General features: G+C 45.7%; 3 protein-coding genes across 7 annotated transcripts; all 3 read left to right on the forward strand.

Moving 5' to 3' along the window:
- The first annotated feature begins 739 nt into the window (after positions 1-739).
- On the forward strand, positions 740-4786 carry LOC139201546 (dual specificity protein phosphatase MPK-4). 3 transcript variants are annotated; one of them, XM_070830890.1, is made up of 4 exons: positions 740-1180; positions 1260-1340; positions 2119-2303; positions 2542-4786. In XM_070830890.1, exons 1-4 carry the CDS (start codon positions 1090-1092, stop codon positions 3394-3396), a joined length of 1212 nt encoding a protein of 403 aa, XP_070686991.1. In that variant the 5' UTR covers positions 740-1089; the 3' UTR covers positions 3397-4786. The 3 variants fall into 3 exon arrangements, with proteins under 3 accessions (XP_070686991.1, XP_070686994.1, XP_070686992.1); XM_070830893.1 differs by having other exon boundaries at positions 740-1152; positions 1231-1340; XM_070830891.1 differs by lacking the exon at positions 1260-1340.
- Positions 4787-9716: 4930 nt separating this feature from the next.
- LOC139200858 (troponin I, fast skeletal muscle-like) lies at positions 9717-11886 on the forward strand. 2 transcript variants are annotated; one of them, XM_070829993.1, is made up of 6 exons: positions 9717-9744; positions 9936-9972; positions 10259-10387; positions 10502-10591; positions 10871-11047; positions 11684-11886. In XM_070829993.1, exons 1-6 carry the CDS (start codon positions 9737-9739, stop codon positions 11777-11779), a joined length of 537 nt encoding a protein of 178 aa, XP_070686094.1. In that variant the 5' UTR covers positions 9717-9736; the 3' UTR covers positions 11780-11886. The 2 variants fall into 2 exon arrangements, with proteins under 2 accessions (XP_070686094.1, XP_070686095.1); XM_070829994.1 differs by having other exon boundaries at positions 9721-9744; positions 11690-11886.
- Positions 11887-13263: 1377 nt separating this feature from the next.
- On the forward strand, positions 13264-20356 carry LOC139200859 (troponin I, fast skeletal muscle-like). Of its 2 annotated transcripts, none has more exons than XM_070829995.1 (7): positions 13264-13373; positions 17237-17272; positions 17920-17956; positions 18025-18153; positions 18247-18336; positions 18661-18837; positions 19436-20356. In XM_070829995.1, exons 2-7 carry the CDS (start codon positions 17262-17264, stop codon positions 19514-19516), a joined length of 525 nt encoding a protein of 174 aa, XP_070686096.1. In that variant the 5' UTR covers positions 13264-13373; positions 17237-17261; the 3' UTR covers positions 19517-20356. The 2 variants fall into 2 exon arrangements, with proteins under 2 accessions (XP_070686096.1, XP_070686097.1); XM_070829996.1 differs by having other exon boundaries at positions 13267-13373; positions 19442-20356.
- The last annotated feature ends 4150 nt before the right edge of the window (positions 20357-24506 follow it).

The following is a 24506-nucleotide window of genomic DNA, read 5'->3' on the forward strand; positions in this document are numbered from 1 at the left end:
ATGACCATGTCGGGGACATGTTGTGAACATGTCGGGGACATGTTGTGAACATGTCATGACCATGTTGGGAACATGTTATGAGCATGCTGGGGACATGTTGTAAACATGTTATGACCATGTTGGGAACATGTTGTGAACATGTCATGACCATGTTGGGAACATGTTATGAGCATGCTTTGAACATGTTATGACCATGTTGTGACCATGTTGGGAACATGTTATGACCATGTTGTGAACATGTTATGACCATGTTGGGGACATGTTGTGACCATGTTGGGAACATGTTATGACCATGTTGGGGACATGTTGTGAACATGTTGTGACCATGTTGGGAACATGTTATGACCATGTTGGGAACATGTTATGACCATGTTGGGGACATGTTGTGAACATGTTATGACCATGTTGTGAACATGTTATGACCATGTTGGGAACATGTCGTGACCATGTTGGGAACATGTTATGAACATGTTATGACCATGTTGGGAACATGTTATGAACATAATTTGAACATGGAGCTCTGGTGTTTTGTCGTGGATGAAGGAGAAAATCAAACACAAACTGGTTCATAGAGTTCAGTGTTTTTTTACCTGGAGGTGGAATCAGGGCGCACTCCGAACCAGCAGGAGGCGCCAATAAACCTGAAGGTAAGGGCCGCCGCTATTAATCTGAAGAAGAAGAGGAGGAGGAGGAGGAAGAGGAGGTGGTGGCCGCCGCCGCCTTTAGCCTATGTGGTGAAGCGGCTAGTTATGCTAACCAGCTAGCTAGTTATGTTAACCAGCTAACTAGCGGCGGGTAGCTCGCGGTCGTTAAACATGGCCGTCCGGCCCTCGTGGCGTAACGTGACTTTGGTTCTCGGAGCAGAAACAACCGGCGGCTCGAGCCTCCAGCTGCTCAGCAACATGACTCACACACACTGAGCTAGCGTTAGCCTGCCGCTAGCGTTAGCCTGCCGCTAGCAGATGCTGGTAGCGTTTGCGGAGCAGCTGAAGTCACGTCTGTCCGATGGAGCTGAAGCGTTTCTCGGCTTGCCAAAGATGTCGATCCGTCTAAGCTGGTGTTTGTGCGTGTTTCAGCAGGAGGAGGACCATGGAGGCCGAGGAGGAGTGGACCAGAAACCTGGGTGCACACGCACAGCTGCTGGATAAAAAGGTGCCCTGCAGGCAGAATGGACGGATCGGTGAGTCTGTCTGTTTTTCATCTCATAAATCATCCATCTGGTTTGCTCAGTTCCCTGCAAGCCGATCTCTTTTCTGCAGGTTTAGTGAGAACCCTCCACAGTCTTCTGAAGACCCGCAACACGCTGCAGATTCAGACCGTCAGCCGCCCAGAATGTGCCGGTAAGTCCAGTCCTCCGGGACTCGCCCACCTCCTCACTGTGCTGAGAGCTGGACTGCAGGCCTGGACCAGGGTTTGTCCTCTCATGTGCAGCCTTCAGGGTCTGTAGTCATCAGAGCCTCTCAGTAAATCTGGACATCAACCTTCACCTCAGACTTATTTACTATTTATGGGTTGAGAAAGAAGTTGTCCGTCTTCTTCTTCTGCAGATTACTGACTGACTGTTTTCTAACAGGAAGGCTCTGATATCTGAAGTGCAGAGAGCTGACTGACTGACTGAGTGGTAAATGGATGTGTTGACCTTTTACAGAGCAGCATACCTGTCGCCAGGTGTGTCTGTGTTTCTGTGAGAGTCTCTGACTTAAACTGACTGCAGGTCAGATTTATTTTTCACACTCTAGTGGTCACACCAGGCAGATGCCGTTGCTTTGTTCTCCAGGCGTGATCATAGTGACATGTGACCTGTTTCCGGGCCTGAAGTCATCAAGGTTGTTCATCTGAGCGGCAGGCCGGCCTGTAGGAGGAGCTCCTCACATGTTCATTCATATGTTCACTGTATGTGCTGCTCCAACTGTAGAACAGCATTGATCAGTAATGTACAAAACCTCACAGTAGATCATCATCCACCCTGGACTGTGCTCCTGTGTGACTTATTGCCTGATGTTTGCTGATGTGGGGATTCTTGAATCCTTCCTGTTGAATTCCTGAATCTTTGGGTCTCTGAATGAAAGAGTTTGGTTAACACTGTTAATATGAATAAAGATTGATTTATTGATGCAGGCTCCTGTCCAAACTTGATGATGAGTAGGAGTGACCACGTCACCGCGAGGCCCGCCCCTGTGGCCCTCACCCCACAGCTGCCCCCCCGGGCTCACCGGCCCCTCTGCATGTCGGTGTCCTCCGACAGCAGCGGACGCTTCAAAGCTCTGGAGACGCAGGAGTGGAAGAACAACCTCAAAGCTCAGGTACATCCAAACACACACCTGCCAGCTCTCCAGGAAGTACTCCTTCCTGTCCACAGTCCCAGGATGGGGGGGTTTAAGACCACAGGTGCACTACTCATTCCCTCAACCAGTAAAGATTACTGCGGAGCAGACCTGGTGTCCTGCTGGTCCCGCTGGGTACCCGGGTCACCTCCAGTGAAGTATGAGGATCATGTCAGTAGGTTGTTGCCCCCCTCTCAGACATGTGTGTTTGTTGCAGATGGAGCAGGCCCACAGTGCAGGAGCTGCCAGCAGCACCGGCTCTCTGGAGCGAGCATCCCTGTTCTGCACCACGGCGTCCAGCCCCGTGGACATCCTCAGCAAGAGCAAATCCTCCAGCCGCTTCTCCCTCTTCTCTCCTCCCTGGAACAGCAGCTCGGAGTCCGACTCCAACCCCCCGTCCCGCTCCGGCTCCAAGAAGCTGCGGAACTACAGCAGGAGGGCTGCCACGGGGCCGGCTGGTGCCAGGGCCGCCGACACACCTGAGCCCAAACCAGGCGGCCCAGAACACTTCCAGTACTCTGAGCCCGTCATCTCCAAGGTGACAGACTACATCTATATCGGCAACCTGAATGCGGCATACAGCGGGCGCACACTGTGCCGCAACAACATTGACAGCATCATCGATATGAGCAGCGTGCCGGGAGAACCGGGCCCCAGCCTCAGCATCATACCATGCACTTGCTCTCGTGGCGCTCGCCACAGCTGGTCCCGCCTCAAGGTGGACATTGGAGACGTGCCGGACGCCCTGGGCGACGGCCCAGCTCTGAAGCAGCGCTGCTTCGAAGACATCAACGAGTGTATTAACGCCTCCACCGAAAAGAGAAAGCGTGTTCTGGTCCACTGTCGAGACGGGTTCTCTTTGGCGCCGACGTGCATCATCCAGTACCTGATGGTCAAACAAAACATGAGGCTTATTGCTGCCTATGAGCTGCTTAGGGCCAAGTACCCAGTCAACATCAGGGAGTGCCACCAGAATGTGCTTGTGAGCCTGGAGAGGGCGCTGAGGCCCGGGGGCAACATCGACCCTGAGGACTTCAAACAGGCCATCTCACGTAAAGTGGCGTGGACCTGATTCCGTTTCCTGTCATGCTCAGTGCCCTCTCCTCATTCGTTCACCCTCCTGTGGTGTTTGATGTTTTCTGAAGACAGTCGAGACTGATCAGCTGGGAGCTGTCGTCCCCACCTGATTTCAGTGATGTATTTCCTGTTCACACCTGTAAAGATGGCTTGGTTAACCCCCGCCGTCCCTCTGCGTCAGTGTCTCTGTAAATGGCCCCTGGCCCCATCCAAACATAAGTGGGAAAGGTAATAGCTGTATCAGAGTTGTGGGTCATGTTCTGGTTCAGTTTGGCCAACGCTTCAGTTTACTGGGAAACGTTCACGCTGTGGTCAGCTGACCGTTCGTCTGCTGTTCAGTCAGTGAAGAGACAGAGAAACCGTTCAACCACGTTAGTCCAACACTAACAATACATCAGGGAGTAAAGACGACTCAGGCCAAGACATGAGTCCAAAAAAGTTTAACAAGACTGAAAGCTGACTGTAAAGGTCGCAGTGGGTCTGCATGTGTGGGTGCTTGAGGTGAGAAGCAGTTGTATGATGATGAGGTTTATTAATAAGGATGAAGCTTGGAGAGGTCCTGACGTGGTGTCACAGCAGCAGTGGGAGGATGAAGTGCCGATGCCTTGGTTTGGACTAACGTACAGTGACATTTGCACACTTTGAAGGACGTTAACTGCTTTCCATCCGATGTAACTGATGTTTTTTTGGAAGTTTTATTTTGAGCAGAAGAGTGAACTGTGTGTGTGTAAGAGGTGGTCCTTGCTGTAATATATCTGCTGTCATTGGTGTGCAGTGATGTCGTGGAGGAGGATGTAACTCTACTGCTCACCAGAGGGACTGGAGCAGGAGAAGGTGTTCGTAGTTTGGTGCATCGTCAGTCGTCACATCAAACTGAACAGGTTTCGAACTCGTTCTCAGGTGATTATGATATTCGGAAATGTGAAGTGATGTATTTCTCGTCATGTTTTTATGTCAGATATCATTTGTACTGGTCAAATATTAAAGTATGTACAGAACAGTTTTGGTGTTGACTTAAGTAATCCGTATACTGCCTACAGTCTTTGTGACTGTCCAAACCATCCGACAGATGTGTTGGAAGTCAAAACTGATGGAGGTGTCTGATAAACGTCTGAGTCACACCAGTTTATATCATGTTTTGCTTTTATCAAACTTGCTTGATGCCGCAGAGACAAAGTAAATCCACCCACGTCTTTGGGATGTAATCAGTCCAAGATGGCACCGTGCTGTGAGCTCTGCACTGCCTGTAAATACTCTTTAATCTAACTACTTCAGTGCTTTTCTGGGTAGTCAGTCATAGCGTTAAAGCTGTCAGACGTTGAGTGTTTTGTTCCCGTGTAATTTTTGTATAAACTGACTAAATGTACCGGCACCTTTTTCATTGACCAGAGAAACACTTTAATGGTTTTATTCTGTTTTTTATGTGATGTTTGGCTGCTTGAGATTTAGTATTTTTACATTTATTTGACATAAATATACAACCATGCATCTTTATTGCATTTCTACCTTTTGCTGCTGCCATACCTCATTACCTCATATTCTGTTGTTTAGATTTATACAGATCTTTGTCTTACTTTTATAACCATCTACTTGTAAGGAGCTCCAGCCAAATAAATTTCACACGTGTGTCCTGATGAGCCAGAGACGGTAAACATGTTGTGTCTCCAAGTTCAACTCAGCTGAAATTTGACATGTTGACCAATTTGTCGGTGGAAGAAACATCATGTGAACTTCTTTTTGAACCCCCATTTTTATGATGAACTCTCAGCTGGAAACTCCAGGTGCTGGTGAAGGTGTTCGCTGATGGCGGACGGGTGATTGTTGTTGGATGAGTAACTGACTGACTGGGGGTTACATTTATTTTTGGGGTTGTCAGGGCTCAGATCCCTCAGGGTCCCTCAGACCTGTAGAGTCTTGCTCCGAGTGTGTCATTCACCTCATTAGCTAAAATCTATTTTGGTCGCGTCCTCTCAGTGCAGACAGGACCTGATGGATCCGGTTCTGTTGGATTTTGTCCTGGGTAGAGATGTGAAAACAAGGGACGCATCGATACCACTTTTTATGATAATCAGTACTTGCATTTGGGTACTTTCCGATAGTGACATAAAATACCATCACAGTACAGTTACATACCTGATGCTGGCGTTGGTGTCTTGGAAAAATTAGAGAAATAACTCCACATTATCATAGAAGGCCAAGCAGGTCACCCCAGATGCTATTAAAACTGTATAGTGACCAGCTGCTGCTTTAGGAAACTCAGCATCCAACCAAGCAATAAGCTGGCAACTTCAGCATGAGCTCCTGTGACAGATTCAAGGAACATGTCTGAGTGTCACGGTGAATAAAAATTAAGTAAACAGAAGGCCAATGAATGACCTCATGGTATCTTGAAAATTAAAATGCTACACTCTGAGTCGCATTATTTTAACTGAGAGCCTTGAAGAGTGGGTCGACATCTCAGATGGAGTGCTCAGTCAGCTTAAATCCGACCAATTAGACAGGAACCTCTCTGGCACAACAGGAAGTCCTCATCGTCACCTATGAGGGACCTCAGGGCTCCACTCGGGGCTCCCTCCTGTTCTTCCTCTGCTTCCATATGGCCGCAGACTTCACCGCTACACAGATGACACACAGGTATACCGACATAATATTCACCGCTATGCTGACGACACTCAGGTGTACCCACATAATATTCACCACTATGCTGATGACACTTAGGTGTACGTATATAATATTCACTGCTATGCTGACGACACTCAGGTGTACCCACCTTCACCACATAATGATCCCAGCTCTGGTAACAACTTCAGAAACTGTCCCAAGGACATCAAGTGTTGGACCTCACTAACCGAAACAGTTATATGTTTGCAGCCCAACACAAAAAGTGATTTCACCTGATGCAGATGACTTATTGTATACCATCGAGCCTGTGTTTGTTTGACAGTGACCTGACTGTGGAGGAGCAGAGAAAAAAAGACTCAAATAATCATGTTTCCTCCAACAGAGAAATGTGTCTCAAATCTTTTTTTTTAAAACTCGTGCTGGTATTTCACACTTTGATTCTATCTTATCTGGACTCACTGCAGCTCTCTGTGTACCTGCCTCACTCAAACATCTTGACCTTTAAACATATGGTAAATGGTCTGTATTTGTATAGCGCCTTTCTAGTTATTTCAACTACTCAAAGCGCTTTACATGACATCCTCATTCACCCATTCACACATCAATCATACAGGAGGAATGTAATTTGGAGGAGACTATTCTTTCATGCTCATTCACACTCTGAAGCCATGCTTCAGGAGCAAGTTGGGGTTCAGTGTCTTGCCCAAGGACACTTCGACATGTTGACCCATAGGAGCTGGGGATTGAACCTCCGACCTTCTGATTGAGGGATGACCCACTCTACCACTGAGCCACAGCCGCCCACGAGACCACATCAGCCTAGCCAGGGTCCCCGAAGACTGTGAAGACATCCAAAGCCCAGAGAGGTGCAGCTCCCAGATGCAGTAGACCTTTTTAAATCTTCATAAGCCTAAATGCAGCCTGAGTCCAAAGACACTGAGGTCTGGACTCAGGATTCAGCTGTCTGAGGACGTTTGGCATTGAAGCCAGTGTCATTTTTTTTTTTAAATCCTTCAAAAAGGCAGGCTTTAATGTAATTTTAGTGCCCCCCAACTCATCAGTTCTTTGTGTGTGTGTGTGTTTGACCTGTTTAGCCTTCATTTGTTACTTTTAAATGCTGTAGAGCTCTGAGTAAACACTGTTTTCACAAAGTGCTATAGAGAGTTATTATTGACATAATTGATCTTATAGTGATGAAGAGTTTTTATTGTTTAATCTGAACTCTGACTAAATCATGAGCTTGTTTCTGCTCACTTCATCTTTTACCAGGATAAATTAACACTGCTGCTCATTTGTATTTATGCTTATGTCTTTCTGTCATTATACAAGTACATTATGACATTGTTACTGAACTTATGTATTTATTGCATATTTTCATACGCTATTTTTCCCATGACTGCAGTACCTTACTTTTACTGAAGGCACCTTCCTGCATCATTTGTTCACCTACCACTGTCTAGTATTAGAATTAAAACAAGCTCTTTGTGGTATTTCCCGGTTCAGTTTGGCCTCCAGCAGCATCCTCAAGCCAATAAATCAACACACACTTATTCAGTTGTGATTTATTAAATCCTAGTGCTCCTACTGTGGGAATGATTCAGGCCTCAGACTTCTGTGACGTCAGGTGTTCATGACCTTTTTATAGTCGCAGTTGTTCTTTTTGGGGGATGGTCGTGAAGAAAGTTTCCCTCCGGCTGAACAGCTCCTGTTAACAGCATCTTAAAAGCTTCCACTTAGCGAGTCTGAAATGTCTGGAACCACCTGCCGTCCCCTCAGCTTTCATCACTGCTGCTCCCCGGCCTCCTTCACCGGACCCAGCCTTTTATTTCTTGATCTGTGAGCCATTCTGACGTATCGTAAATATATGTAAATATGTCGATGGCTCAGGAGCGCCTTCCTTCAGGTATAATGCAATCAGGGAAACAATCTAGAAGGACAGAGTTATTTATAACTCCCTATCGGCCCATTATAAGTAATGACCAGATGAGGAGGAGAACTGGGGGTCAGATATAATATTTCAGGTGCCGATGAGCCCATTGGTCTCTGAGAAAAACGACTTCCATAATGAGAGAGAGAGGCTTTCCTCTGTCTTTGGGGAAAGCCATTTAAACAGTTCTGATACCCAGATCTGTGGCTGCGCCATTTCCAACTGTGACTGGAAGGTGAGAATCTTCGTCTTTTATGCAGATTTGTGTTGTTGTGATGTTGAGAAGGTTCGAGGTCGATTCCTCAGATCAAGCTGGTCGAACGAAGCAGCTTATTAGAAACAGCCGCTGCAGGATGTTTGGGTGTTGATGTGGGTGATTTGGGGGAGAAGATGGGGTGTGAAAGTGTGCAGCTCTAAAAAAAATCTGAAGTGTCAGGATTATGGGAAAGATTTCAATTTGTACAAGTAGAGCTGTTCCCAGTTTACACTGATTCATACTGAACTCTGTTTACACTGGTTTATAATTAACTCTGTTTACACTGGTTTATAGTCAACTCAGTTTACACTGGTTTATAGTCAACTCAGTTTACACTGGTTTATAGTTAACTCTGTTTACACTGGTTTATGGTCAACTCTGTTTACACTGGTTTATAGTCAACTCTGTTTACACTGGTTCATACTGAACTCTGTTTACACTGGTTTATAGTCAACGCTGTTTACTATGGTTTATACTGAACTCTGTTTACATTGGTTTATACTGAACTCTGTTTACATTGGTTTATAGTCAACTGTGTTTACACTGGTTTATAGTCAACGCTGTTTACTATGGTTTATACTGAACTCTGTTTACATTGGTTTATAGACAACTCTATTTACACTGGTTTATACACTCAGTATTCACAGAAGAAAAGTCAGCATGTCCCCAACACCAGCACTGAAACATCTCACATCCAGGTCCTGTCTGTAGATATATTACTGTCTGAAGATGGTGTCTATAGATATATTACTGTCTGAAGAGAGTGTCTGCAGATATATTACTGTCTGAAGAGAGTGTCTGTAGATATATTACTGTCTGTTCTGCTGTCTGTAGGACAGGTGGGCGGGTCTTCCAGTCACTGGACAAACGTGATTGTTGTTTTATATGTGTGTGTGTGTTGTTGATTTATTGATTTATGCTGTTTTGCTTTGACAATTTCAACAAGTGTTTCTGGCGGTTTGGGTCATTCTGGCGGTTTGGGTCAGTGTGGTTGTTTTGGTCATTGCGGCGGTTTGGGTCATTGTGGCGGTTTGGGTCGCTGTGGTGTTTTGGGTCAATGTAGTGGTTTGGGTCATTGTAGCAGTTTGGGTCGCTGGGGTTTGGTTCACTGGTTTGGGTCATTGTGGTGGTTTGGGTTGCTGGGGTTTGGGTCATTGTGGCGGTTTGGGTCGCTGGGGTTTGGGTCATTGTGGCGGTTTGGGTCGCTGGGGTTTGGGTCACTGTGGTTTGGGTCACTGTGGTTTGGGTCGCTGGGGCGGAGTTGGAGCGTCTCTACATCGGTCCCATGCTGGACTCGGCAGTTGTTGATCTGGATTCTTGTTCTCCCGTTGCTGGAGTCTCCGCCATATCAGAGATGTTTGTCGCAGCAGAGGACGGGCCACGTGGTCCGATAATGATGAGAAGCCGGGGGGAGGGTCTATTTCTTAGACCCCCCCCGACCCTGACCCCCCCCCATGTGGCCATTAGTCTTTGTGCTTTTTTCTGATTTTTGTTTCATGCTTTCATTTCTGCAGCTGAACAGAGGCCAAGATGTCGGAGTGAGTGATCGTCCACACATTCATGCTCGTTTCATTTGGACCAAAAACAAGAATCGTGTTTTCTTTGCATATTGTGTTATGAATCTGAAATATGTTAATTATACATCTAAATATGTTAATTATACATCTTAAATGTTTCTTTTTCAACAGAGATTCATTATAACCCCTAACCCTTTTTTCCAACTCTTCAGGAAAAAGATGTCTTCAAGTCGCAAACATCATCTGAAGGTAAAGATTTTTTTAGTTTTTAGTGTAGTACTTCAGTCTTTATACATGCAGTAGTAGTTTTACTGTTTGTAGTATTTAGTCTATACGTGCAGTAGTAGTTTTACTGTTTGTAGTATTTAGTCTTTATACGTGCAGTAGTAGTTTTAGTGTTTGTAGTACTTAGTCTTCATATGTGCAGTAGTAGTTTTACTGTTTGTAGTACTTAGTCTTTATACATGCAGTATAGTTCAGGTGCTCCAGGTGTTCAGCGGTCACCTGACGTCCACCTCTGGCTGCTGTGCTGCAGAGTCTGATGCTGTCCATCGCCAAAGGGCTGCTGGAGGAGGAGGAGCGGGAGCGGGAGGTGCAGAGGAGCCGGTATATGTCTGAGAGCTGCCCTCCGGTGTCCATGCCCAGGACCATGCAGGAGCTGCAGGTGTGCTCTTCTAACATGTTATATTATATTATATACATCTTATAACATGTGACACAACGTGGAGGAACACGGTCACTATGTTCCTCCATGTTCCTCACTGTGGTTTGTGTTCAGGAGCTGTGCAGGGAGATCCACCACAAGATCGACGTGATCGATGAGGAGCGATACGACCTGGAGATGAAAGTTAATAAGAGCAACAAAGAGGTAGATGATGTTGGAATGAAGCCGTGCAGAGCCTGCAGTGGCATACTGCTCTCTAAATGCTGTTCTAAATCGCTGTTCCCAGAGGAAGAGCCCTTGTGCTTCCTCTGCCCCCACAAACAATGTTTAAGCTCCGGGTTTGGGTTGGAAGTCAGAAAAAAAGGATTGTTCCAATGTAATGAAATGATATTGTCAGGTGTCTAAAATCAGACCCTGCAGTGTTTAAGAGTCTAAGAGTAGATATCCCTCCCCTGACGCCCATCAAATGCCTCCTCTGTCCAGATCGACGACTTGAAGATCAAAGTTCAAGACCTGATGGGCAAGTTCAAGAAGCCCGTCCTGAGGAAGGTCCGCATGTCGGCTGACGCCATGCTGAAGGCTCTGCTGGGCTCTAAACACACCGTCAACCTGGACCTCAGGGCCAACCTGAAGCAGGTCAAGAAGGAGGTGAAGGAGGAGGTGAGGAGCCAGCAGGTCATAAACCTGGTCTTTGTTTGGGGGGAAACACACCTCTCCTGACAGAAGGTAACTTCAGGACTTAGGCGGGGGGGGGGCTCAATGGTGGGCCTGATTAGATCCACTGATTTAGAACCACTTCCACCGATTAGAAAACTAGAGTTTGGATGTTAAAAGACCCTCATTACTGCTAAAACCTTGATGTCAGAGACGGCTGTAGGGACGTCACGTCCTCATTTATTCCACAGGACATCCTTGTCAGCCAAACGGTAGCCATTCACAGTACATCAGAAAGATTAGAAAAATGAGGTCGAACTTTAGTGACTCTGCCACATCAATGAGCATCCCGACCTCCATGTGGTTTTTCAGGTGTCCTTCAATGTTTCTTTAAAAGCTGTGGTTTAAAAACGAGGTGACTTTGTAGCTCAGGATCCAGTGAAGTGACTGCAGGGAACGTCGGTAGGGTGGGGTTAGGTCACAGTGAGGTATTTCTGTAAATACTGCGTACTTTCTGCATACTGTCCTCTTATACTGTAAGGGTGTGATCCATTTATTTGATCCCTCTGTAGCGACAGCAGCACCTCAAGAAGCACTCAGTATTTTATTGGTAGCTGACAGTTGGTCGTCTCTGTGCTTCAGGACAAGGAACTCCGTGATGTCGGCGACTGGCGTAAAAACATTGAAGACAAATCTGGGATGGATGGGAGGAAGAAGATGTTTGAAGCCGAGGCTTAAATCCAACCCACCAAGTCCCTGTGGACTGTTTTCAACACAGAACCACTCAGAGAGCTGAAATCTAGTTTCTCAATTAGTCTGTATTCTGAAGAAACTTTGACCCAATAAAGAAGCTTGTATTTGCACATGTTGTGTCAAACTTCCAGCTGAATGCCAGCACGTCATGAATGTCTGAGTCTTACCTTTGCATGAACTAGGTCTAAATCAAACCTCTAAATAACAGGCCTGAATATCATAATGGTTTTATCAGGTTCATGAAGTCCAGAAGGAATCAAACATGGCATGGGATACTAAAGGCTGAATACAACAAGTGAATGAGCATTACTCCAGCCCCACCTGCAGCTCCACCTTCATCATCCCTCACTCCGCTACCTTTACAGGTGAGGAGCAGCTCTGTGCTCCTATTGGTCGACGTGGTGTCAGACAGACATCTGACTCCAAACAAATGAAACTCCTTTAAATCTGAGCTGTGTCTCCATCCTGCGCTGGTTACTGTGGTTACCTGAACCTCCAGTCAGGGTTCAGCCTTCACGTCTCAGGTACGTTTCATTTATTCTTTAACATGTTGTTCTCATAGATTTTAGCACAGTGAGCTGTTAGCATTCATACCAACATGAAAGTTTGACTGCTGGTGACTCTAACACAGAAATAATCTGGAGCGTTTATCTGTTTCCCAGCTCTATGAATAGATGTTGTCATGGAAACATCCTCACAGTCTCTTAGAAACCGTCTTAAACCTTTTACTAATCATACCGTTAGTGTGTTTACCGTTTGTACAGTGATGTGATTCTGATACTGACTTTTGGCTTTAAGTTCAGTTCACAGTTCAGCTTCCTTCAGGCTTCTCATTAAAAGAACAGTCTGTATGTTTATCTGTGTGGCATGAAGGAAACCCCCCACTGTGGAGGTGAAGGCAGGTGGAGTCTCCACCAGATGGAGTAGAGGACGGATCATTTAGTCCTGACAGAGTTTGTGACTTTGGAAGACTGAATGGTGGGATGAACAGATGAAGCTGATGAAGTTTGTTCTGTCCTCCATCACAGAGACCTGCTGACACGTTCACAGCTGTTCACACGTCTGAGCCTCAACTAGAATGTAAAATACACAACATTAACTCACCAAGTTTCTCTGAACTGACTCATGGCCCAGTCGCTCTACTGGATACTCTCTATACATAGTGTCTACTCTGTGTATTTGTACTGTCTACTCTGTGTATTTGTACTGTCTTCTCTGTGTATTTGTACTGTCTCTGCTGTACATATGAAATGTGTGTTTGGTTTAATCACTTTCCTCCTGTCTGTCTTCAGCTGGATGATAATACAGATAACAATCCTAAAGGGCGGGTTATTTATAATGAGGCGAGGCGGGGGTGGGGTGGGGGTGGGGGGGACAGTTGACACTGTACCGTATTTCATGACCTTGCCAGCTCATTGGTTTGACCAGTAATCCGCTTCCATAAAGAGAACATGGAGGATTTAGAGGGCGATCACAGATTGCAATATATACCTTCTGAACACTTCAGTGGTGTGGGACTGTAGACCAGCTCTGCTCCTCTTCCTCCTACTGTAGACCAGCTCTGCTCCTCTTCCTCTCAGTAAGAACTCTTCTCTGTTGCAGTTGTTTTCTGCTCCTCCTCTTCGGCCTGACAGCAGCTGTGAACTCCTTCTGGTCACCGTTTGCTCTCTTTGGAGGATCTGACGTTTGTCAGTTTTGTATTGAGTGTTTGTCAGTTGATGTTTGTTTGGTGTTGGATGCTGTAACTGTAGTAACATGACATCATTTAGTTTCTCTGCAGTTTCGTTTTCTCATTTACTCTGGTTAACCGCTGGTTATTCTTGTTACTGTCATGGTGATGTACAGCCTGGTGGTGTACAGCCTGGTGGAGTGCAGCCTGATGGTGCGCAGCCTGGTGGTGCGCAGCCTGGTGGTGCGCAGCCTGGTGGTGTACAGCCTGGTGGTGTACAGCCTGGTGGAGTGCAGCCTGGTGGAGTGCAGCCTGATGGTGCGCAGCCTGGTGGTGCGCAGCCTGGTGGTGTACAGCCTGGTGGTGTACAGCCTGGTGGAGTACAGCCTGGTGGTGTACAGCCTGGTCGTGCTCAGCCTGATGGTGCGCAGCCTGGTGGTGTGCAGCCTGGTGATTTACAACCTGGTGATTTACGGTCTGGTGGTGTATAGCCTGGTGATTTACGGTCTGCCGGTGTACAACCTGGTGGTGTACAGCCTGGTGATTTACGGCCTGGTGGTGTACAGCCTGGTGATTTACGGTCTGCCGGTGTACAACCTGGTGGTGTACAGCCTGGTGATTTACGGCCTGGTGGTGTACAGCCTGGTGATTTACAGTCTGCCGGTGTACAGCCTGGTGGTGTACAGCCTGGTGATTTACGGCCTGGTAGTATACAGCCTGGTGGTGTACAGCCTGGTGATTTACGGCCTGGTGATGTGGCTGAAAGGCAACACCACTACATGACACGAAGCTGAAAATCAATCCGCCAGTGTTTATCCTCCTGTCAGCACTGAAACCCTCCTCTAATCTCCGCCTCCAATTTACACTCCAAATGTAACCTGTTTTCTTCCCGAGCATTCACAGGTTTGAAGCTGTATGGAGAGTTGAGGTCCACCGGGGGGGCTCACCTCTCTATTTCCACTTTTACAAAGTCCCGAGGAAATCCTGCAGCAGAGATGTGATGGTTCTTCTCAATAGGCTTCTCAGATAATCACACTCAGTAGGGAAACCTGGTCTAAACCTTGACTTAAAACTCCAATTTACCCCCCCCCCCCAGGTGTTTGAGTGGTTAGTATGATACAGCATGTAGTTTGATGTCTGTGAAAAACAAGCATCCCTTGGTGCAGTGGCTCTTTTAGTTTTTGGGTTTCAGCACTCAGACGCTGTCGTCCCTTCAGATGAACTGGTCTGAGGTCAGACAGTTATTTTTGTGATTCGCTTTAACTGTCGGCCCACTGATGTTCTGTGGTGTTGGGTTACTGTGAAGCCCCCCCACCCTACACACACACACTCAAACATACTCAAGATCATGGCCCAAATTTAACCTGCAGATGTTATTCCATCTCCAGAGCAACATGTTGTTATGTTTGTTATGCCCCCCCCCCCAAACCTATTATTGGTTTCCAGATGGCGCCTGTTTGTTGGCTTTCTGGCTCTGGGGTTTGGGAGGCTGCTCCACCTCACTGGACACTAGAGAGGATGCAGCTTTAAGGCTCTTCAGCATCGGCTTCACTGTTCAGACCCAGAGGACACCGACACTCTTTATACAGACTGATACCGACCAATCAGAGGACGCTTCTTTATACAGACTGATACCGACCAATCAGAGGACGCTTCTTTACACAGACTGATACCGACCAATCAGAGGACGCTTCTTTACACAGACTGATACCGACCAATCAGAGGACGCTTCTTTATACAGACTGATACCGACCAATCAGAGGACGCTTCTTTATAGACTGATACCGACCAATCAGAGGACGCTTCTTTATACAGACTGATACCGACCAATCAGAGGACGCTTCTTTATAGACTGATACCGACCAATCAGAGGACGCTTCTTTATACAGACTGATACCGACCAATCAGAGGACGCTTCTTTAGACAGACTGATACCGACCAATCAGAGGACGCTTCTTTATACAGACTGATACCGACCAATCAGAGGACGCTTCTTTACACAGACTGATACGACCAATCAGAGGACGCTTCTTTACACAGACTGATACCGACCAATCAGAGGACGCTTCTTTATACAGACTGATACCGACCAATCAGAGGACGCTTCTTTACACAGACTGATACCGACCAATCAGAGGACACTTCTTTATAGACTGATACCGACCAATCAGAGGACGCTTCTTTATACAGACTGATACCGACCAATCAGAGGACGCTTCTTTATAGACTGATACCGACCAATCAGAGGACGCTTCTTTATACAGACTGATACCGACCAATCAGAGGACGCTTCTTTACAGACTGATACCGACCAATCAGAGGACGCTTCTTTAGACAGACTGATACCGACCAATCAGAGGACGCTTCTTTATAGACTGATACCGACCAATCAGAGGACGCTTCTTTAGACAGACTGATACCGACCAATCAGAGGACACTTCTTTACACAGACTGATACCGACCAATCAGAGGACACTTCTTTATATAGACTGATACCGACCAATCAGAGGACACAGACACTGTTTAGTTCACGTTTGGTGACTTAAAAATGATGAACTGTTGTGTGGAGATGCAGCACAGATGAACCTAACAGCTGCATAATAATAATGTAATAATGATATTTAATGTAAAAATAACATAACAACAACACAACAATGAGACAATGATATTAATATAATGATAATATAACAATAATACAATTTAATAATATCAGACAATAGCAGCAGCAGACATGGAGTTTACTTCTCAAGCAAGTCTGAGTTTCGTACTGAATGACATAATGAAACAAAATCAGAAGCTTCCTTAACAGGGACAAATCACACTGAAAACATATAAAACCTTGTGGGGGATGGTCAGCATGAATACCAAGGACAGGTTATTAATATTGGCTAATAATTACACACCAGAAAACAGCAGAGGTAGAGTTCAGCTTAGGCTGAAAGGCATTCAGTCATTAATTGGCATGTTGTCATGGAGTCATGCAGACTTTGACCAGCTGGTGGTTCTGAAGAAGCAGTCAGAGGATCTTAAACGTTGTCCTCTGAGGATCCGACATGTCTGAACCACATTTCACGGCGGTTGAGATATTTCAGCCCAGAGTCGGACTACAGTCCCCAGAGCCACGCTGCTAAAAATAGCAGCCGGGTCCTTTAAGGCATTAAAGCGGCTCAGTTCCATGAGGTTTCCTGGAATTAACCCGAAGTCTTAAGATAGAATTAACATGAGCCCAACATGAAATGTGAGACAGGCAAGGAAGGGCTGAGGAGGAGGATGAGTTGTTAACTTTAACTTCACCCTTTCACTTGTGAGCTGTTGTAGTTTACCGAGTGAAACTTCCAGATCTTTGAACTCTGAAGTCACATTACTGGGTTCTCTCATTAGAAACTATTGTGGTGGCGATGATGATCACCAAAGTGTGTTCATATTTTCACAGTGTGACCATCAGACCAACAGAAAGCAGGATGTGAATGGTTGGATGGTCAAGAGGTTAAAGACATAAACAGAACTAACTAACAGACTGAATGACTAACTAACTGACTGACTAACTAACTGACAGATTGACTGACAAACTAACTGACTGACAAACGGACTAACTGAATAACTAACTAGCTGACTAACTTACTGATTAACTAACAAGCTGACTAGCAGAGGGGAGTCGTCCTCTATGTCTGTTACATTAAAGCGTCCGATCTGATCCGGCACGTGTTTCCTGTTTGATTGAACATCAGCAGGTTCTTGTGTGACTTGATGTCTTTCTGTCGTTTCTTTTCCAGACTCCAGCGGGATCCTGCAGCCACGATGGCCTCCGAGTGAGTTCACACCTCACACCAATGTGATGACAGTAGAGCAGCTGTAGAACACCTCACAGACACTGAGGCCCCCCATGACTGATGTTGGTCCACATGAGCACCCTTACTTGCTAGGGGTGACTTGTTTACATGTTGAATTGGATTTGAAACGCCAAAAGAAAAGAATCAGGAGGAAACTTAAGCATCTGACTGGGGGTTCATCTCTGAACGCTGCTGTTGTAACCACGCTGTTATTAGCTCAATGCTAACAACTCACACATTGTTGCTAGCTGCAGCACTGAGCGCAGCACCCGACTGCTGGACAAGGGACCAACATCTGCAAGGAAAATGATTGGCTTCATAATGACGTACACATAAAAACACATCTGAAGGCGGATGAGTGACCAACATATGTAAAGAAATACATTTACGTATTTCTGAGATGCTGAGATGCTCATATCTGCTGAACTAGAGTTCTGGCACCTTTTTCAATCCAAATCAGGCACTGAGTCTATTTATTAGGCATCCAGTGTGCAGAACGGCGAAAGCTGTGTCAAAATCTTGATTTTGTTGACCCGTCTGATCATTTGCACATTTAATCCTGATGAAGACTTGTGGATTTCTTTCTGGCACACTGTTTGAGTCTCGTTTCTGTGCTTCACCTGCAGGAAAAGACTTTCAGCGCGGCGTAAGCACACTCTGAAAGTAAGAGACCAGTCATTTTCTTCTCTGGTTGTCTGAGCTTTGTGCTGACAGTTGACTGTGGTCCACAGAGCTGCATGCTGGTTGTGGCCAATACCCTGCTGGACGCTGAAGCAGGAGTGAAGACCAAGGAGAGGGAGAAGTTCCTGGCAGATAAATGTCCTCCTCTGGAGCTGCCGTACTCCAGGGACGAGCTCATGGTGAGACATACAGACCCTGTGTGATCATTCATTCATTTTCTGTCAGATGTAAAACAACTGAAGCCAAACCTTGAAATACTGTTTTCACCTCAGGAACTTTGCAAGAAACTTCATGAGGAGATTGACATCAGTGAAGAGGAGAGATACTGCATCGAGTTCAAACTGAACATGGTCCTGAACGAGGTCTGTCTGTCTGTCTGTCTGTCTGTCTGTCTGCCTGCCTGTCTGTCTCTCTTATGTTATCAATATGCTTAAGAACACGTTAAGAACATGTTAAGAACATGTTAAGAGGGGTGTGTGTGTGGGTGTGTGTGTAATGAAAGGCTGCCGTCTTCTTCTGCCTGTGACTGAAACAGTCGGACGCTGCAGCCAGTAAAAGTCACTGCGTCCTACAGACACTTCCAGCGTTTCTCTCTACAGTTTCTGTTTAACGATGTGATGACATCTGATCATGTGACCTATCAAACGAGCCTGTCATGGTTCCTCCTGTCCTGACTCGTCCTGCAGGTCAGAGACCTCAACATAAAGATTGTGGATCTGAGGGGGAAGTTCAAGAGGCCCCGGCTGAAGAAGGTCCGCATGTCGGCCGACGCCATGCTGAAGGCTCTGCTGGGCTCCAAACACACCGTCAACATGGACCTCAGGGCCAACCTGAAGCAGGTCAAGAAGGAGGTGAAGGAGGAGGTGAGGCTGCTTCACAACCAACATCCACCTTCTCCACACACCTTAAAGGGACAGTCCGCCTTTTTAGGGTGAATTCTCTGTTCCAGCAGCAGGCAGATTCATGTGGTTTATTATCAGTTCAGGTCTCACTGTGGTGCCACGTTCAGCTCTAAAACAGTCTTACAGGACACGAAGAACGAGCAGTCAGATCATCAGACGAGTTTAACCACCACCAGGATCCGTCAGCAGTAATAGAACCTGTTTCAGCACCTTGTTTCTCTTGTTCTGAATGTCTGAATGAAATCCTTCAAAATGGTGTCACTGTGATCAAAAACAGTCAACATGAGTCCAACCTGACATTTCAGGCAGACTGTCAGTGACGCTCAGTTTTACAGCTGCATTTGATTCCTTTCAAGTAAAAGATGATGACGATGAAGCTGTCTGCTGTAAATGTCCATCGCAATTTTCTGCTGTAATGAGGGATTGTTAGCTTCTATAACCCAAAGAGTTTGTTGATTCTTAACGTTGATGTGCCGTGTGTTCCTTTAAGGCCTCAGCATGGCGCCCCCAGCTGGAAGCTGAGCTCGTGGAACTAATGAAATATTGTGTGTGTTCACAGGACAAGCAGCTGCGTGACGTGGGAGACTGGCGTAAGAACATCGAAGACAAGTCTGATAGGAAGAAGATGTTTGATAGTTAAATGTGATCTGACAGATTTCAGGTCTGAGTTCAAAACTGAAGAGTTTTATTCCAAAATGCTGCGTATCCACAATGAACTTCACCTAGCCGCTAACACTGATTGGAAAGAAGCTCTAGTTTGGCTCAGTAGGTGATGAGAAGGGAAACAGAAATGATATTCATCCATGTCCACTCATTAGTTTGATGTGGATTTAGTTAAAAGTGGAGTGTACCCAGTGTTTACCTAGAAGATGAGTGGAGTTTCTTAGAAACTCTGTTGGGGGAGTCGGGGGAGTCGAGGCAGGTTGAGGCACTTTGTGGATACATTTATTTGGAACAAAACTCTTTGCTTGAATCCAAGCTGCCTTCTGCTTCTGCCTGTATGGACTGTGTACCATGATGTAGTATTTGTACTGTTTGTACTGATGTGGGTGAGTTAAAGGCTGACTAATACTTCTGTGTCTGACATGATGTTCCACCTAAAGCCTCCCTGACCTCACTTTCGCTCACTTTGCTGTGTTAACTGACATTCATGGTTCAGATTCTCATCATTAACTTCATGCTGCACTGTTTGGATATACTTTGATTTTGAGACTCTTACCACAGACGATACATCAGGTGTCTTACAATAAAACCAGTCCACCCCAACAGATGAAGTGTGGAACACCTTTTGTCCTGTAAAATGAATGATCAGTTTTTATTAAAGTGGTGTTACCTGAAACATGTATGATTATGTCCTACGTTTGACTGAGAGAAACAGAAGTAGAATTCAGCCTGTACTAAACATCAGGTCCTCTTTTTTAAACGTGATGTATTTTCTCATCTTGTTGCTGTCACATTAAAAACAAAAGCTTCATGTTCATCTTTTCCACCGTCTTGTTGAATTTGTGAACACTTGTGCTTTAAATTTACATCTTAAACTCACCAACCATTATTACAACAGACGCCACTAGCATGACGCCGACAGTGAGGCAATGAGCAGCAATTCGATATTTATAGCCGATGACTGCTAAGAAAAAGATTGCACTGGAAATGTCATGTCTGCTTTTTTCCCTCTACATCTAAAGCCCAGCTCAGACCAAAGATTCAGCCACCGGGGCAGGCACATGTTACCGATGTGAACTGGTCCGTCTCAGCTCGACTCAGCTGCTCAGGTCACCAATGGTTGGATTTAGAACAAAAGGCACCTGTTTCAGCAGTCAATCAGCTTGTGGAGAAGTCAGCTGGTTGACTTTGTGAAGAGAGTTTGTCTGAGGAACAGCTGACTATTAACATTTACTCAGAAGAGACCAACAAACGAATTGTCACATTGCACAGCCGACAGCTCCAAACTCTCCATCCTCTGTTTTTTTGCTGTTTCATCAACACTAGAAATGCAACTGTGGCCAGAACTCACTGTTCTCATTCAAACTTTAATGTTTTAAGATGCTACAACTTCTATCCAGCTACAGAAAAAGCCTGAAAAGCCGTGAGGTAGAGTCGTGGCTATGGACACAGCTGGTGAAAGTTTAACTTATCTTCTTGCAAATCTTTACTCTTCATGCTAACACTAACTGTATGCTAATCACAAGCTAATGAGTCACTTTATGAGAAAGATTTAAATGTCCTTTAAAATGAACGAGTTCTCGGGTCTCCATATCAAACCGTCCTGATGGTTTATTTGGCTACAGCTGAAACCTAACCCTGGTTTGGGTTTCAATGGCTTGTTATCGGGAAACCCCAAGAGTCTGGAAACTGTCCCATTGTACTGAGCCCACATTTGTCCAACAGCCCGTACCCTGAAAACAAACGTCCGTGGCTCCTGAAGTGCCTCCTCCCCCTGCAGCTGTTGACGGGCCGGTCCATGGTGCTGATCGGGGGGGGGGGGGGGTTGGCCCTTAATTTACGATCTGACTTCACACTCAATGTTTAAAGTGATTTAACTGCACACGTCTCAGTGGTGGAACAGGTCGTCCACTCATCAGAAGATCGGCACTTCGTTGTGGATGGTTCGTCTCCTACTGATGAGCCATCCGCATGGGAATGAGTGGTGAGTGGTCAAAAAGACTAGGAAGCTATTTACAGTGGGACACTTGCTGGACTTTTGGGGTTTGTGAATAATGGCCATCATAATAATAATGCAGCCAACAGATTTCTGTCTAAAGACAGAAATGATTTTGGTGACAATCTTTAAACAACAATGTAAAAAGGATCCTAAAACTCTTACAGGCATACTAAGGCTATTTCACAGATTTGCTATTAAATCATTGAGGTAGTAAAAGTCTTTTTTTTTAGTAAAGAATAATTTGAGGTCAGGTGATTTATAGCGGTTATATATTAATATCTGCTGTTTGAGGCCTCTGAGCTGAGTTATTCAGTCAAGTGTCTTCACATGAATTACTAGATTTTCTGCTCTCTGTCTTGCAGATGAACAGAGGAGGGGCTCTGATGAAGAGGGTGAGGCTTATCATCCATCCTGCAGGGTCACGGGAGGGCTGCAGCCAATCCCAGATGACTTTGGGTGAGAGGAGGGGTCACCCTGGACTGGTCAGCAGCCAATCACACGCACACACCTGCAGTCAGTTTAGAGTCTCCAGGTAACCTGCATGTCTCTGAACTGTGCTGAAGCTGGAGAACCAGAGAGAACCCACACAAGAACAAGGTTAAAACCTGGATCCGAACCTTGCTGTGAGGCACCAGTGCTAATCTCAACTGTTGATAAGTAGTAATAATAATAATAATAATTATGGGTTTGGGAACTGGACGGGGGCCGGATCAAGTCTAGCATGGACCACCATACGGAGTGTGGTATGGTAGGTACCATGTCATTTCCTGGGTATTGCCAAGGCCTTGAGCAAGGCACCGAACCCCTAACAGCCTTAGATCATCTTTCACAGATAATGCATGTCAACAGGTGCTGTGTGTCCGAGTGGGTCTCTGGTAAAATTGTTCTTCTCCTCTTTAAATGAAGAAGATGGATGCATCCAGTTTCAGATGAACCCCCTCGTTTTGGATCCTGTGCTCATACTACACCAGAAATCTGAAGCCCATCTCATAGTTTGACTTCACTTAAAGAAAACAAAGGTACTCGTGTGGGTTTATTTATGAGGCGTCCTGGTTTCAGTTTCAGCTGCTCTGCGAGCTGCAGTTGTTTCTGGTTCCTCAAAGAGAATCAAATCTTGATTACATGTCAATGATATGTGGCAGCAGGAAACAATATGTTTTACATAATAAAATATGAAATTGTCAAGATAAGCAACTAGCTGTATTTCAATTCAATTCAATTCACCTTTATTGATCCCCCCAAGGGGAGAAATTCCATTTTACAGTGGGGGGGGGAGTAGGGGAGAAACAGGAGGAGAGAGAGAGGGGAGGAGAAAAAACATGCGACACCAGACTGTACTCATGTGGAGTGCTTAATGTATAGTGATGCAGCAGCACTTGAGTCCTGTAATAATCCTGATCAGGCTCTGATGTGCATGCCTGTTTTATAGCTTCACTGGGAAACTTATTTGCTGTACGGCTCTCACTGTGAACTTCATCTCTCTGAACTGTAAACACTTGACAGCCTCAACAATGTCGTGCATTTGGCATCTCATTCTTCAGACTTATTGCAGGTTATATTTGACCTGCTGACGGCTGGATCCAATCCTCAGACAACAGCTGCTTCTCCACTTAGACCTCAGCCACAATTAGACATAAGCAACAGAAGGGGAGCCCACTGTGATACTGCTGAGGCCCACCAACATCAATCAATCAATCAATCAATCTTTATTTACACAGCACCAATTCATAACAGTGTTATCTCAAGACGCTTTATGTAAAGAGCAGCTGGGTCCGTGTTGGGTGGAGGTTGGACGAGGTTGGACGGGGGGGTAACTGCTGGCAGCTGACAATGTGACAGTAGTGCTGACAATGTGAATATGACTCTGGCTTGACCCTGTTATTATTATTTTATTTTATTCACATATTAACAATTGTCATGTTTTTACCTGCTACCATATTGATCAGTATCAGTCATATTCCTATTGTCAGTGCTATACTATATATTTGGTTGCTGTTTGTTTTCTCTTTCTCTCTCTCTCTCTCTGTCCGACGTCCACCCAACATGGACCCCGACAGAAAGCCCCCCCCCCCGGCCTGGTTCTTCCTGCCTAATATAATTTCTGATGCTGCTCATGTTGGATTCTTGAATCTTTGAGTCTCTGAATTAAAGAGTTTGGTCTGAGCTGCTCTTTATGGAAACAGTCTGAGAGAACTATATAAATAAAGATCGATCGATTGATTGATTGATTGACTGACAGCTGGACATGTACTTCAGTGGTAGACTAGTGCGTCACACGGGACATCCTCTAAATGTTAGGGTTGCGCCAATTCTTAAATTTGTCGATCTTAAATGTGCTCACGCACATGAGCAGGAGTTTGTTTCGCTGCCATGAGGGAGGTGGTCACACTGAGGCAGAGCTGGAGCTGAAGATCCCAGCTGAGAGAAAACGATGGGGCAGCTCTGCTTTTACTGTCCGAGGATGTTGGGGTCATGTGCCACACGTCGACCAATCGTGGCAAGAGGCTGGGTCCAATCCTGAGGATTCTGGGAAACTGAGTTCAGAAAAGGAGCCCTTTGTTCAACAGACAAAGAATCTCCACCATGTTGTTGGAGGCTCAACACATTATGCCAGATCTCCAAGCCTGGTGATCCTGTGGCCTGATGTCCAGAAGGTGAGGTCATTCAGCAGTGCTTACATTCCTCAGGTGTGGTGGGTTTGTGTTCCAGTCTGACACTAGCATTCGTTCATCCGCTCTAAATGAAGGTTGTTAATCAGAGAAATCAGCTCTTACTGTCACATCTTTTAGCACTTCTAATTAAAACCACATGTGAAGAGTGCTGGTGTCCACAGTTATTGGATGACACATCCAGTAACTGTCAAACTCCTCGATGTGATGTGTGTGACACTTTTATTATTTTTATTAGGTTTGTTTCTTCTTCACATGGAAACATTTATTCATCTTAAAGCTTTCTCTTTCAGTATTTT

Source organism: Pempheris klunzingeri, chromosome 5 (genome assembly GCF_042242105.1).
Source record: "Pempheris klunzingeri isolate RE-2024b chromosome 5, fPemKlu1.hap1, whole genome shotgun sequence".
Classification (NCBI taxonomy): domain Eukaryota; kingdom Metazoa; phylum Chordata; class Actinopteri; order Acropomatiformes; family Pempheridae; genus Pempheris; species Pempheris klunzingeri.